The following is a 15801-nucleotide window of genomic DNA, read 5'->3' as shown; positions in this document are numbered from 1 at the left end:
TATCTATAATGTGAAGGGAAAAAAGCTGTGTGCTCATAAAGGACTTCAGCTTGAGTGACATACACTGGAGATCTCATGTTCCCCTAAATGAGGAGGAGCAACCATGTTAGTCTGTATTTGCAAAAAAAAAAAAAAAAAAAAAAGTACTTGTGGCACCTTAGAGACTAACCAATTTATTTGAGCACAAGCTTTTGTGAGCTACAACTCCCTTCATCTTAACCAACAGAGAGGAATTGATCACAGAACTAAAAATTGCTGTTCGCTTACAGGAGCGGATTTACCCTGAAACATGCCGTGCCGTGGCACAGGGCCCCCAACGACTGGGGGCCCCAAAACATAGGCATGGTGACTAGCGGTACGGGGGTGCTGCAGTACCCCCATGTTTTTTGCAGGGCTCCGCTTCTGCCTGAGTTCCTGGCTGCCGCCCCATGCCCAAGGTTCTGCGGGCTCTGCCGCCCTGCGCCACTGATGTTAAAACATATTGTTAGGAGCACAGAGCCACCCAGGTTCCTGGGGAGACAGGGAGGTGTCTGAGCCAAGCCACTGGGGCTGCAGCACAGCCGTAGCGGCTAAGGGGGATCGCAGCCGCCTGCTTTGCAAGGACCTAGCGGCCAGGGGAGGCGAGCAGAGATCAGCGCATCGAGGCAGCGGGGTGCTGAGGTCGCTGCCGATGGAGCTGTGCCCCCAGCCCCCTTCAGGTGGGTGTTCAGCCCCCATGGGTCTCTGCCCACTTCTCCAGGCCAGCCAGCGTGGGTCTGCCGGGGCACCCGAAGCTGTCCTCGGCCATGAAGATCTTGGTGTCTCCTTTCCTCCACAGCCCCATGGCAGTTCTGCTCGTACGCTGCCTCTGGGGTACCCTAGGGTCCTGGCGGGTGCCCTGCGCCCAGGGCTCTGCGGGCTCCATTGCTGCCCCACTGACCAGCCAGGAGAAGTGGGCAGAGACCCACTTGGGCTGAACACCCACCTGAAGGGGGAGGCTGGGCTCCATTGGCGGCCACCTGAGCACACTGCTGCCTCCACATGCTCACCTCCGGTGAGTCCTTGCAATGCAGGCTACTGCGATCCGCCTTAGCCGCTGTAGCCCCCGTGGCCGGGCTCGGGCACCTCCCTGTCTCCCCAGGGGACCGGGCAGTTCTGTGCTCCTAACACTATGTTTTAACATAAATGGTGCAGGTCAGCAGTGGAGCCCCGCTTAAAATGTGGGGGCACTGCAGCACCCCCTGCACCCAGGGCTGCTGACGGGGGGGAAGAAGCAGCTGCCGTGGGGCCTGGCAATTTTAAAAGGGCTCGGGGCTCCCAGCCGCCACTACCGGGGTGGGGGCCCCAAAAATGAAGCTGCGCACAGGGCCCCACTAACTCTAAATCCACCACTGTTTGTTTAGGTGCAAGACTACGCTGGTTAGACAGCTGCCTGGCTGTGAGAGATGAAGTAAAAGCAGCAGTAAAATTTTATATATAAATTATATTAGTTGCTATCAACTTCCCCTTTTTTCCATTTGTTCTAATGACAAATGGGGAAAAAGGAGAAGTTAATAGAAATTAACATAAATCACAAGATAGTAACGGTAGAAACTTAAGAAAAGAAGCAAAAGGACACAAAGAGAAATTTTCTTGTCCTTATTTCTGCTTGCCATAGAAATTTTTTAATACATTAGGAACAAAAAGAATCCTACAATGGTAACTGGTCCATTACTAGAGGAAATAGTGGAATTGTCAATAATAACACAGAAAAGGCAGATGTGTGTTTGATAAATATTTCTGTTCTATGTTTGGGGGAAAAAGCAAGACAGTAGTTTCATCTCATATGATTATGATGAAATACTTTCCATTCCAACAGTAACTAAGGAGGATGTTAAACAGCTACTAAAGTTAGACATTTTTAAATCAGCAGGTCTGGATAATTTTCATCCAAGAATCTTCAGAGCTGGCTGGGGGGCTCTCTGGCCCCTGCTATTGATTTTGAATAAGTCTTGGAACACTGGGGAAGTTCCAGAAGACTGGAAGAAAATTAATGTTATGCCAGTACTTAAAAAAAATAAATGGGAGGACCAAGTAATTATAGGCGTGTCCGTCTGAGGTGGATCCCGAGCAAAATAATAGAACGGCTGATGTGGGACTTGATGATGAAAGACGTAATGAGGGATAATGTAATTAATGACAATCAACATGGGTTTATAGGGTGACAAAATCTGTTTTCTAACTGGATATCTTTTTGGATGAGATTACAAGTTTAGCTAAAATAGTGTCAATGTAACATACTTAGACTTCTGTAGGGCACTTGACATGGTATTTTAATTTGTCAAGAAATTAGAATGACACAAAATGAACATGCCACACATTACATGGATAAAAACATAGCTAACTGATACATTTACAATTTCATTTTGAGAGTTGAGGAATCATCATCCAGTGGGTGTGTTTCTGGTGGAATCCCACAGCGATCGATTCTTCTGTGTTGTTTAACATTTTTGTCAATGACCTGGAAGAAACTATGCAGGGAACAAAAATTTGATAAGAGTATTCTTCAGTCTAACAGACAAAGGTATAACAAATGCTACAGGTACCTACACGGAGAAGAGATTTCTGAACATAGACTGCTCTTTAATCTACCAGAAAAAAGGCATTACAAAATCCAATGGCTGGAAGTTGAAGCTAGACATTTTTAGACTGAAAACAAGATGCACATTTTAAGTGAAGGTAATTAACCATAGGAACAATTTACTAGAGATGTGGTGGATTCTCTGTCACTGGAAATCTTTAAATCAGGATTGCATGTTTTTCTAAAAGATGTGCTCTCATTCAATCACAGTTATTAGACTTGAAGCAGGAGTTAATTCAGGCAAGTCCTATGGCCTGTGTCTGAAAAGGCAGTCAGACTGGATAATGATAATGGTGCCTTCTGACTTTAAAATCTATGCATCTGTGAGAGCCAGAGACTAGAACAGTACAGCATGGACAAGTGCCCTGTAAATGTATCCCAGAGCTAGAGTTGGGGGTTGGTTACATCCAAAATTAATTGGGTGAAATTGCCAACATGTTTTTGGTTCAAAGTGTTTTAAATTGAACCTAGTTTTCTTTGTTAGATTTTTTTTTTTTTACTTTTTTGTAGTTTCATTATTTTTTGTTTTTGTTTAAATATTTAGCAAAGACACTGTCAAAAAGATCACTGGAACTTTGCATTTACCTAAATCAGCTATTTTTCTTTTACCAAAAAAAACCTGACAATGGGAGAAAACCAAAAAAAGTTAATATCCATTTTGATAATGTTTCTGATTTGTTTTTTATGTAAAAAAAAAATCAACAAAAATTATCCAAAAAGGCTTGAAAATGTTGATGTCAAATTTCAACAATGTCAACAAATTTTCACTCAAGAAAATCATTTTAGAGACTTTTTTTTATAAGTCTCTAGAGCCTGTCAGTCCCCAGGCCCTGAACTATTTCTTGCTCTTTATCACCCAGCATGCCAGGTTTTCAGAATGCAGGATCCTTCCCCCTCAAAATTGGAATAATCCCTGAAATCCAAGGATATGTGACAGGTTTCAGAGTAGCAGCCGTGTTAGTCTGTATTCGCAAAAAGAACAGGAGTACTTGTGGCACCTTAGAGACTAACCAATTTATCTGAGCATGAGCTTTCGTGAGCTACAGCTCACTTCATCGGATATGTGGCATCTCTAGCCAGGTCCCTGCCCCCAGTGCCAGCACTGCCCCTACGCTTCATCACCCTGCAACTCAGCCACATAAACTGTTTTTATTTGGGCCGCTGCCCCTAATACCCTACTGCCCTAGTAGGCAACGACCCAGCCAACCAACTCTGCCTTATGTGGTTGAGGCTGCTTGTCCTCTGTGCTCGGCACACAGCAGTGAAGATGTGGGGGAGGGAGGGAAAGGCAGCCTGAGCAGCTGTTTATCTCCCCTCTGATTCCTGTCAGCAGCAGGAGGAGGTGAAGAGCAATGACCTGGGTGTCACTAACACCACCCCCTCTACTTGCATCACGAACCACAGTGAAAGCATTTCCCCAACAGTAGCAGCAAAAGCAGCAGCCACTGCCTCATGTGGCTCCCAGTGTGACATCAGCAGGAGCTTGCACCATGGGGCTCTCCTGCACGCACCTCCTTCTCTTGATGCTGCTTGGTTTGTGGTGGCCAGGTTTGGCGTGGCATCGGGTGGGAGCAGCTCGGGTCCGGGAGCATTACATAGCCGCAGAGACCACCAGCTGGAGCTACAGACCCCAGTCCAAAGAACAGTCCAGGTAAGAGTAGGAAGATGTGGAGGCAACCAGCTCCCTCCTGGGCTGAAAGGGACTTGAGTCTCCTGAGGAGTTTGTGCAGAGCTGGGCTTAGGGCCTGATCCAGCCTATGGAAGTCGATAAGAGTCTTTGCATTGATTCCCGTTGGATGAAGCCCTTAATTCAGTTCAATGCTATCAGCTGTTTTATTCACACCATGTGATTTTTTTTGGAGCCGTTATTATTGATGCCATTTTGACAAAGGCAAACTTGGACTCAGTCCCATGTCCTCTGTGCCCCCCAAACTGTCACTGGGGTCAATCCTACATTGAGAATTTTTGCATGAGTCTCGGGAGATTCTGCAGCTAGGTGAAAACATCAGAATCTCAGTTTTCATTTCAACAGTAAAAAAAAGTTTCTGGCCCTCACAGTTGTGTAGAAAAGCTCAAAAGCCACAAGGCAAATAAAAAAACTCTCAACATTATTATCTGTTTAAAATCTCATCATTTGGGGGGAAATTTGAAGTTCTTTTTATTTGCTTTTTGGTCACACGTCACATTTTCCAAGTTTTCTCTGCAACCACTAAAAATGTACTGTTTTGGGGGGGTTAATTATTTTTTATTTTTTTAAAAAACTGAGATTCTCATGCAAACTTTTGATTCAAGTGACTGGGGCTTTAAGAAAAAACATCAAATGTCGCAGAACTAACCAAAAAAATCACCAGAGTTGGCAAAATTACATCTATTTTTAAATAAGAAAAGATCCTTACAAAAAGCACCATAGATTTTTAAAAATGTAAATGAATAATCTAGTTTACTTTCTTTATGGTTGCTTACTAAGTACATTTCTTCAGCTGAGGTGATGAATACACAACAGTCAGTTTCACCATGTTCATGCTTTCTGCTCAGTTTCACTTTCAGGTTCCCATGGCAACACTGACAAATTTTTTGGGATTAGTATTTTTTTTTGTGGTTAAAAACCCCCCCAATAAGTACCAAAAGGTAAATGACTTACAGCTGATATACGCTGCTGAATACTGCAGGCTTCATGGGATCTCCAACAGAATTATGCAATTTTACAACTCTTCAAAGCTGCAAGAACAGACCATACAAAACCAGACAGTACTATATAGGTGTAACACAGTAGGGTAGAGGTTACAGTAATAATATAAAGAACAGGAGTACTTGTGGCACCTTAGAGACTAACAAATTTCATGGGCTTATGCTCTAATAAATTGGTTAGTCTCTAAGGTGCCACAAGTCGTCCTGTTCTTTTTTGCGGATACAGCCTAACACGGCTGCTACTCTGAAACCAGTAATAATATAGGAGACCTACATGAATAGGGAGAGGAGGGAAGGACCCAGGAGGGAAAAGGTGGAGGGGTTAGGTGGCATGGAAGTCGGACATTCTTTGATCCGTTTGAATGTTTTTTATTCAAGTGTGTCTCGAAAGGGGGCCCAAAACTTCTCTGAATGCATTTAATTGATCTCTAAAGTGATTACCTATTCTTTTATTGGCTGCTAACTCAGAAAGAAGTTGGTCCAGTAAAAGATGTTACCTCACCACCTTGTCTTGCTCATATCCTGGGACCAACACAGCTACACCAACACTAAAAACAACTCAGGTCTCAATAGGACTGCTCTATTTTGGGCAATTTTTTACAAACAAAATCTCATGGTTTTGAACATTTGAGGCTGGCAGTGCTGTATATGATATGACCAGGTGTAATTTTTCAGTGCACCCTGCCCTCCAAACATACACCGTTTGGGCTTGCCTTCATACGTCCATGACGTTTCCAAGCTGCTCTTTGGTTTCTTTTGTGCTACGTGTATGTCTCCCACTCATCGCTGTGTATAGAAACCAAGCTGGCTAGAGGTTTGGCTCTGTTTACGCACACTGGCTGGTCAAAGATTATTTCTGGCTGTACGTTATTGCTAATCCTGGCAGAAACGTTTCAGATTTTTGAAATTTCAATTCAAGATTTTCATGAAAAAATGTCAGGTTTTTCTAATGATTCTCTTCCTTTTGTCATAACTTCCTTCTTCCTACGCCCCAGGGTCGGTCAGGCAAGTTCCATCAAACATCATAACATGAGGTCACATATCACCTTTGTGAGGACAAACTCTTGCAGGGAAAAACTCAGCAGTGAGCTCTATAGAGCAGAGCCTTCTCTTGCTGAAGTCAATGACAAAATCCCTGTTAACTCATAGGGTCCCCAGTTCTGCTCCCCATGGAGTAGACACCTATGGCGTTTCTGCCCGATTCTTTCCTTGCGGGAGAGTGATTTAGGGTAATCCACAGCCTTGCAAGGCAGCAGATCTGCTCTGAACTCAGAGGCTGGATCCTGAGCCATCACCATGGGCTGACCTCCCCTTCATCCACCTGCCCTGTCTCCCTGTCTGTGTACTGTCATCAACTTCCCCCTACGAAGCCTGTGCCTTACATTCCTGAAAGGAAGGTAGGAGACTTTGAGAGGGAGTTGTTGCTGAACGCCCCCTGCAGTAGTTACCAAGAAATCTACCAATCAGCTAGGGATGCATGACACAAAATGTAGCGGCTCTGCCCCTCCAACCTTCATTTCAGCTCAACACCCATCATCCAAGAGCCATGTGCGCTCTTCCTCTTGCCCGCTTGGGTTCCTTCTACAGCACAGGGCATGGGATCCATTTGTGCGTATACTTTTATGCATCAAAAGGTAAAGACAGTTGCCACATTTCCCAAGAAGCAATTTCCTGAATGGCTTTGATCCCTGGGCTGCCTTATAAGAGGCCAGTTTGCTCTTTCAAAGGGGAATGAATCACATTTTCTTTTTTACCTAAAAGTCACAGCAGTTACAGATAATTGCCACACTGAATGATTGTGCTGAGATCATTGCAGGTGATGTTGAAAATGAAGCACAGGGATGGGGGATCCAGGTTCTGCTCCCATCTCTACAGTACACTTCCTTTGTGACCTTGGCCAGGTCACTTCAGCCCTCTGGATTCCTATTCCCCCAACTGTGAAATAAGGAAACTAATACCAACCTCACAGTAGAGCCGAAAGGAGCCACAGCATAGCAAAAGGTGGTTTGTTACGTTATTAAACTCTATCACAATAGTGTCCAGAAGCCCCACCTGCGACTGGGGCTCCATTGTGCTAAGTGCTGAATGAACATGTACTAAGAGACTCCCTGTCCCCAAGAGCTTACACTCTAAATGGACACAATGGGAGGGGAAACAAATGAAATGATTTACCCAAGTGACAGAGCCAAGAATCGAAGCCAGGTCTCCAGTGGCCCGGTCTCCTGCCCACTCCACTGGACCACACTGAATAGCTAAGGAGCTTTACCTTTAATTTATTTTTTTTAATACTTCCTATTGCAGATTAGAAAATTCAGAGCCTGTGTTTAAGAAAATTGCCTATAGAGAGTATGAAGCAGATTTTAAGAAAGCAAAACCAACAGATACTTTCTCAGGTAAGCAGAAAATAACTTTCAAAGCCAATGTCTTCCATGGGCAGGAAAACGTACCTGTATTTGTATACTCACGGCTAGCATATACTGCAAGCCAAGCAAATATATAGAGAATTTAGGTGGCTCTTCTCTATAGCCCAGGAGCCAAAAGCCCAATCCCTTAAAAATGTTGGCCTCTGTTGTCAGTATTGATTAAACTGAAGAGGGTTCAAAGAAGAGCCACAAGAATGACTACAGGGTTAGACAACATGCTGTATAGTGACTGAGTTCTCAGAGTCTATCTATTTAGCGTAACAAAGAGAAGGCTAAGGGGTGACTTGATTACAGTTTATAAGTATCTACGTGGGGTGCAAATATTTAATAATGGGCTCTTCAATCTAGCAGAGAAAGGTATAACAGGATCCAGTGGCTGGAAGTTGCAGCTAGACAAATTCAGACTAGAAATCAGGTGTAAATTTTTGACAGTGAGAGTAAGCAACCATTGGAACAATTTACCAAGGGTTGTGCTGGATTCTCCATCACTGGCTATTTTTAAATCAAGATTCAGAGCTTTTCTAAAAGATCTGCTCTAGGAATTGTTCTGGAGACGTTCTATGGCCTCTTATACAAGAGGTCAGCCTGGATCAGAGGTTCTCAAACTGTGGCTTGGGACCACAAAGTGGGTCATGACAATGTTCCCTCTAATTTTTGACAGGCCATGTGTGTGCAAAAAATCACTTCTGTGCAAATTTTTGTGCATGCCGTGTTTCGCCATGTGCAGAGGGTTTAGGATCTGTGTTCGCGCGCACATGCGCACAGCTTAGAGGGAAAAATGATCATGACTCCATTTTAATGGAGTCGTCATGGGCTGTCATTAGCCTTGCTGGGGCCCAGGACCGAAGCCCAAGGGCTTCAGTCCTGAGTGTGTGGGAGGCCCTCAGGTAACAGGCCCCCCCACCTCGGGCTGAAGCTCTTGGGATTCAGCTTTGGCCTCCCCACCAAGAGCAGTGGGGGTCTGGCTTTGCACTCCCCCAACCTCGCCCTGCACGGGGCAGCCGGATTCAGGTGGGCTCAGACTCCGGTCCCCGCTCCTGGGGTCATGTAGCAATTTTTGTTGTCAGAAGGTGGTTTCAGTGCAATGAAGTTTGAGGACCCCTGGACTAGCTGATGACAATGGTTCCTCCTGGCCTTGGAATTTATGAATCAAAAGTGACTAGTAATTGGAGTTCCCATTTTTGGGTCACTGATTTTGAGATGCCTTAAGAGGGGCTGATTTTCTGAGTCAGGTGGGCTCAGCACTTTTTGCAAATCAAGCCACTTTACAGTATTTCAAACTGGGCACCCAAAATCACTAGCCACCTTTGAAAATGTAAGTCATTGACTGTTTTCAGCTTCATAACCAGGAGATTTTGACTGTCTTGCCTATTGCATGTTTCTAATATATTGCTATGATCATACTGTTGCAGAATGATCCCTTCTGTGGGATCATTCGTGCTCCTGGAACGTCATCTGTGTGATGGGTCTGTATGCGGTGCCGTTGCTGGCCATACAGGCGTACACTACTGCAGCATTTGCAGAATATGTGGGCACCCATTTCTGGAGGCCGGTTTGTGTATTTCCAGAACTTGAAAAATGTGGGTGTTGCTCCCTTCCACTGCTATCAATCTCCCACACATGTAGCGCTGTGCAAAACAGTCACACTGATCACACTCAATCCTCCAACCCCAGGCTCTGTTTGACACCATTTGCCATCCTCTGCCTGGGCTCATGCTGGATCAGTGCACAGCTGCAGAGGCTCTCCCCTTAGTACTCCCCATGATGGATTCCACCACTCCTGTACTCAAACCCACCCTCTCCCTACACTCCACTCCAAGGTTTAGTTGAACAGGAGGCATGTGATAATTGTGAAGCAGATAACACACTCTCACGCTCTGCACAGAGCCTAACACAATTGCTCTTTTACTTAATCACATAAAGCACAAGACAATACAGATCATATAGAACACAAGAACCATCCTAAGCGCAATGTGCCTCGCTAGCTCACTCTTCCCTTGGGAGTCCTTGGAGGGACACCTGTGTCCAGGAAGGTAGGCAGGCAGGGTTTCCCCTGCCTCATGCAGGCTGTTACATGTTGGGTGGCTTATCCCACATGGAGTTTCCTTCCCCCAGCCTGTGACCTTGCTCTCTCCTGCACAGTGCTTCCCCTTCCTGTGTGGTGGCTGCATTGATATGCCCCTTTCCAATACTTGGCTTCCTTTGTTCTATCTTTTGGTAACTTTTCATTGTTCCATAAAAGCCTTCCCCTCAGATAGGATGGGTAAAACTGGCTTTTCCCTATGATGCAGTCACTGGGTGGAGTGAGGTGCTACTCATTGACAGGTGCTATGTATTTACAGGTAAATGTCTAGTTAAATAAAAAGAAACCACCTTTGCAAGGGTTTGCTCCATTTGTGCATCAATGTCAATGGAAAAAATCCTTTTGACTGCAGTGGAAGATGCCTCAGGCCATCGCTACAATACCTTTCTTACCAACCCCTTTTCCTCAGCATGCCTTCTGTGACTGAAGGAGCTTTTCTTCCCTGATTGTGAGTATATCTACACTGCACTGGGAAGTGTGATACCAGCGCAGGTATGCATACCCACACTAGCTTAAATGTAGCTAACGTGGCTAAAAGTAGCAAAGAAGATGCAGGAGCATGGGCTTCAGTGTGGGCTCCTCCTAGGTATGTACTGACATTGTTAGCCTGCACCTGGGTCTGCGCTATTGCGTCTTTTCTGCTACTCTTAGCCGTGCTATCTAGATTAAAGCCGCTTGGCAAGGCATTCCCATGCTAGCAACTGCATGTCCCACTGAAGTGGAGGCATACTTTGTGTTGTGGAGGCTGTTGCTCTGGATGTTGCATTAAACACTCCCTAAGACTTCTGTCTGCTTTCCTAAAACTCTGGTAGTACCGGTGACTAATTCGTAAAGGGAGAAATCCTCTCCCCAACTTTTAAGCTGTCTGTTCACTAAACTTTCCATCTCCAGGAAACAGCCTTCTCTGTTCATGTGCAGAATTTTCCGATGATTTTCAGTGTCCTTTGCTGAATATATAATTCACAACCTCATTTACATTGGGCAACATCTTGTTAGATCCTTGTTTGCCTTTCCACCATCCAGGTATTTCACAGCTAAATCACTGGATAGCATTAATCCTCATTGCACTGGCATTAAATCCTCTGCCTTTATTTTGTGCAACTTGTCCTTTAACAGGAGTTCACTTTCCCACTCAGGAGAAGGTACCTCTCTCCCTTTCACTAAGATGCACCATTTGATACTCATTATCTCTTTTTCTTTTTTATGCTGAATTTCTGCAGGACTTCTGGGACCAACTCTGCATGCTGAAGTGGGAGACACTTTAGTAGTTCACTTTAAGAACATGGCCAACAAACCACTGAGCATTCACCCACAAGGCATAGCTTACAACAAACTATCAGAAGGTATGTGCTGTAAAATGCCATCTATTCTTTTTTTCTACTCAAGACTATATAATCTTAGATAGAGAAGGGCCGAAAACCAAGTCCAGGGTATGGACACCATCGACCTTTGATGTCAGGTCGTAATTTGGGCAGCAAGCAGGATGTAATTTGGTCCCCAAGAAAACATGGGCTCCAAGGCTACCTAGGGACATGAGGGGAATGCCTAGTGTAGGTAAGACAGTCTGTGTATAGGTCTCTTATTTTCAATCCATCTCTCTGAGTGCTGTGTGCCTTTTGGCAAACAAATCATACTTTTGTTTTGAAGAGGCTGCTTCTGTGTCACTGCGTACTACCACTGACCACAGGCTTCCCAGGAGAATCTCTTGCAGGTGCCAAGCTGTTGGGCCTGCTCAATATCATGGTTGGCAACCAGGGAGGTGTGACCCAGAGACCAAGTCAGGGAGTGGTTGGATCAGGGGATCTCACCCCAAAAAGAAGTGGAGGCACAGCCCTGCCACTTGAAAGGGATGCAGTCGGGGGACTGGAACAGGGTCTCAGAAGGGGTGGCCTACCCAGGGACTATGACAAAGGGTACTTGGTATCTCCCAGGAGGAGCTCAGCTTCTTGCAAGATCTGGCCTTTGGCTGTCAGTTGTTAGAGGCATGGTACTAATATATCCTGCTGGTTGTCTAGAATGCCATAGAGACCAAATCAAACTTGAGTAAAGCTATCAGTTTAAAACAGTGCCACTCTATCCTGCCAAATGATTTACCAACATCCATTAATAAAATTAAGGATGGAATCCAATTTGATGTTAACTTCTTCTAACTGGCGCTCAATCAGCTAGATTGCATAGAGCTGCAAGTGCAACAAGGGGGTAGAAAATAGAGTGGTGAGGGAGGAATTGCTCAGAAAATCCCCCAAAGACTGATGACCTGTGACCTTTGAATCTAGTCTGTGGCTGTTTATGCACTAAATGAACTGCACAACATTGTCCTGCCTCCTCACACGCTGTTTACTCCAAACAGCTACAGTTTTCAGAAAGAACCTTACCCTAAAGATTGGGAACTATCCTCCCATACAGTAAATGTTTAAATGTGTGTGTTAAAGAAAATGTATTTATATTCTTTCAGTTCCAAGGCTTTAGAGTTCAAGGTATTTGCCACCATTGGTAATGGGTTCGTTATTACTGAATATGCGCCCAATTTGCACTTCGTGTCTCATTTTCACCAGTGCAAAGTGAATGTAAAGCACTTCCATGTCAGAATGGTAGCATTTTACACTCCCTTTGCACTGGTTTCAGAGACTGCACGTGGGCTGTCAGCTTGCAAATATTTAATTGCATTAGGGTTGATGATGTCATAGGTGGTTGAAATGTTTTGAATCTCGAAACAATATCTGGAAAAATGTTCTCCCTTTTCAGCAACTCTCGAGGGGGTTGGGATTTTTTTCAGATGTTGAAATTTCAAACTGTGTGAATACATTTTTTGCAAAAACGTCCAAGATTTCCCAGCCCACCCCTCCTCCACCCCACCCCCCAGTTCTAGATGATCTTGTTCCTTGCTATTAATCAGTTTGTCGGGAGAGCTCTCTGAGGTTTTCTTTAATGCCTTGTTCGTATGGTGAGCCCAAGAGGAGTTTTGCTCTCAGCTGAGTGGGAGCAGAGTCGAGCTCTGTGTTGAGGAACGATCACATGTCACTGAAAATCTCCGATTCTGTTTGATGATGGTTCAGGTTGATATTTCACTGATTTCTCATCTTATTTGCAGCTAGAATTTTGATAACCTCCAGGAAGCCTTCTTGTTAAGCGAACATATTTATTGGCTGTAGACAATGCAAACAAATTAAATACATAAATGCAATGTTATCACCATTCAGATTTGTAATGCACAAAAGTCGGAAGGCTGCAGTAGCTCCTACAGGGCCAGTGTTATGGAGGGAGGCTGGACCAGGATCAGTGGAGAGCTGGTGAATTGGGCAGCTAGTACCTTCTCAATCACTCCTGACTCCAACCATGGAGAGGCTGAGCAGTTGTACTATGCTCTCCCACCACATCAGCCTGGGTAAATGAAACCGACTACTGGTCTTGATTCTGCTCTCAGGGACACCAGTGAGAATTGGGAGTAACTCTGCTGAAGTGAATGGAGTTACACCATTGTAAAGCTGGTGCAGGTGAGAGAAGAATCAAGCTCTCTGTGTATGGGTGGCAATGGTAGTAAAAACCCTGTTCACACGTTCATCAGTCCCTCCCTCCCTCAATGCCACCTCTACCTCCCTCTCTCGACTTCTACCTATGCAGGTTCCCTGTATGCTGACCGAACATCTTCTTTTGAAAAACTGGACGATGCTGTGCCTCCAGGCCTGGTGTATAAATACACATGGGAGATCACTGCAGAAATTGGGCCTAAAGAAGCCGACCCTCCCTGTCTCACCTATATCTATTACTCACATGAGAACATGGTGGTGGACTTTAACTCCGGTCTGATTGGAGCATTGCTTATGTGTAAAAAAGGTAACCAAAATGCTGTGGGTAGACAAAAGCTATAAAATGTTGGCTGGTCTACTGTTTCAGTGGCCTAGCACATTCTGATAGTGTTGCTTTCTGTTCTGGTAATGATAAAAACAAAAAAACATAAAAATCAAGCTTGAAGATTGTATCATAATGTGAGAAGGCATTTCATTTCCCTCTTCCCTTCTCGTGTTTCTGGGCAAGCAGTTTAGAGGAAATTGATTTTTATTTCCTCTGTCTTTATTTTAGGGCTCAAGGTTACAGTGTTCTGGACTAGCTGTAATGCACACTAGTTTCTGGAATAATTCTAATTGTAGGCAGGGCTGGTAACACCGTTTTATATTAAAGTTGCCTGACATTTCACATTTTGAGACCCCCAACTTCAGTTGCTTATAACTTTGTGAAACTTTAACTGTTCAGGCTGGAATTTACCATTCCAGGTGTCTGCCTCAGATGGAATTATTTTGGAAAGTTGTACCCAAAACTGTTCAACTGTTCCGAGAACGAGGCTAGGAAGAAACACTTTGTTTTGCGCATATTAAAAAACCATTAAGACTGTTTTGTTGAGAAACTCTAGCGTCCTCATGCTTTGGAGCAGGAATGTGAAATTTGGCAAAGGGGAGTGGCCTTTCTGTTAGGGATGCGCTTTTTCTGTTCACGTGAAAATCTGCAAAATTTGGCTGTGTTATAAGCCTTTGAAAAATTTCAGTTTGCACATGCTTAGTAGTGTTATGCTAGAGTTTAGTGGCTAAAATCTCCAAAGATTCTGTCTTCACTGAGCATGCTCCATCCCCTCATTGATAGTAACTGCTATTCTATATGATCTCAAACAGACATTAGATACTTGCAGCAGATCTGAGATGGACATGAATCGGTGATCTAAGGGAAAGTCTCCTTAGCTCCTTGTCAGTCTCCCGAGCCATCCATTCCACAGGATTATATGTTTTTCCTTTGCTAAAGGCTAGTATATGAGTTATTTAGTTTGGTTCTCTCCTTCCTTGAGAAAAGTTTGTTGTGTGGAATGACTTGGGTAAAGCACATTGATTAAATGGGTTTGTACATTTAGTCGTTCCCAAAACAAAACAAAACCCGGAGCCCACAATGTGATACACACAAATTCACCTCCGCACACAATGACTTCAAGAGGCTTCATGTGAGTGTGGGGTCTGCCCACTCACACTGCATTGTAGGATTGACACCATAGTCAATAATGTTCCTTTCAAGAATTTGGAAAGTTAATGCTCTTGTATTATAAATTATCTATTATTATAGTCTCCTCCTCTCATCAGAGCTCTTTCCCCTTCGGTGTTTTATTGTGATCCTTGCTGGAAAGTTCTGATGATGTAGCTGATGTGACTGTGTATATGAATATTTTGAAAATATTTATTTTCCTTCCTTGTGTCAAGCTTCTCCAAAGTCATTTATATCTGTCTGAGTCCTGGGTGCAGCGCTTAATTTCTGCCAGGGCTGAGCCCCAGCACCTCTAGACTGAGCAGTTTATAGCCCCAGCACCTCAGGTCTTTCCGCATCACTTATGAAAGTAAAAAAATTGCTTGAGCTCCAGCACCTCTTTCATTACAAATTTAGCACTGCCTGGGCGATACAAGTCAAATAAACAAGCAATATATTGAAAACAAGTTTGCATTTCTGATGTTTCTAATCTATTGGAAGAAACAGTGAGATGAAACTAGATTTGGGTGGGATGGCAATACATATGTGTATACAATATAAATGCATCTCACCTCTAAGTCACCAGTCCTATTCTCTTCTGTATAGGTTCTTATACTACACTCATCATTGCAGTATCTGCCCATGGCAGTAATGACCAAAAATCCTTACCATGTGAAGGGTACTTGCTTGTCTGTGTGAACTGATTTGGGGGTGTCAGTCCAGTACCAAGGGGGCAGCTGTTCATATTGAAAGAAACTCAGCTACACCTGGCATTAATCTGGTAGTCCCAGAAGAGAAGCCAAGGACTGAATTGGACCTCAAGACGAATTTCCTTTCTCACTGTCAGGGATGGTCTCTGTGGCACATTACCGGAGTAGTTTAGAGGGAGGATGCACTGATGCTCCCTCTGCTGAACCTGTTCTGTGGATGCTAGAGGCTTTCAGTCTCCAAAGCTGCCAATCCAGCACCTTTCCCCAGAACTAAATTCACCTCAAGCACATTTTGAA

At 44.3% G+C, this 15801-nt stretch overlaps 1 protein-coding gene across 1 annotated transcript in view; it reads left to right on the top strand.

Moving 5' to 3' along the window:
• The first annotated feature begins 4089 nt into the window (after nt 1-4089).
• The window catches only part of LOC144267734 (coagulation factor V-like), a 63383-nt gene continuing 51671 nt past the window's right edge, over nt 4090-15801 (top strand). The window contains exons 1-4 of the mRNA XM_077821978.1: nt 4090-4250; nt 7589-7680; nt 11014-11136; nt 13415-13627. Of these exons, the coding sequence (XP_077678104.1) occupies nt 4090-4250; nt 7589-7680; nt 11014-11136; nt 13415-13627 (589 nt within the window). The remainder of the gene's footprint in view (nt 4251-7588; nt 7681-11013; nt 11137-13414; nt 13628-15801) is intronic.

The sequence above is a fragment of the Eretmochelys imbricata genome, chromosome 1 (genome assembly GCF_965152235.1).
Source record: "Eretmochelys imbricata isolate rEreImb1 chromosome 1, rEreImb1.hap1, whole genome shotgun sequence".
Classification (NCBI taxonomy): Eukaryota; Metazoa; Chordata; order Testudines; family Cheloniidae; genus Eretmochelys; species Eretmochelys imbricata.
This window is presented reverse-complemented; position numbering and strand designations above follow the sequence as displayed.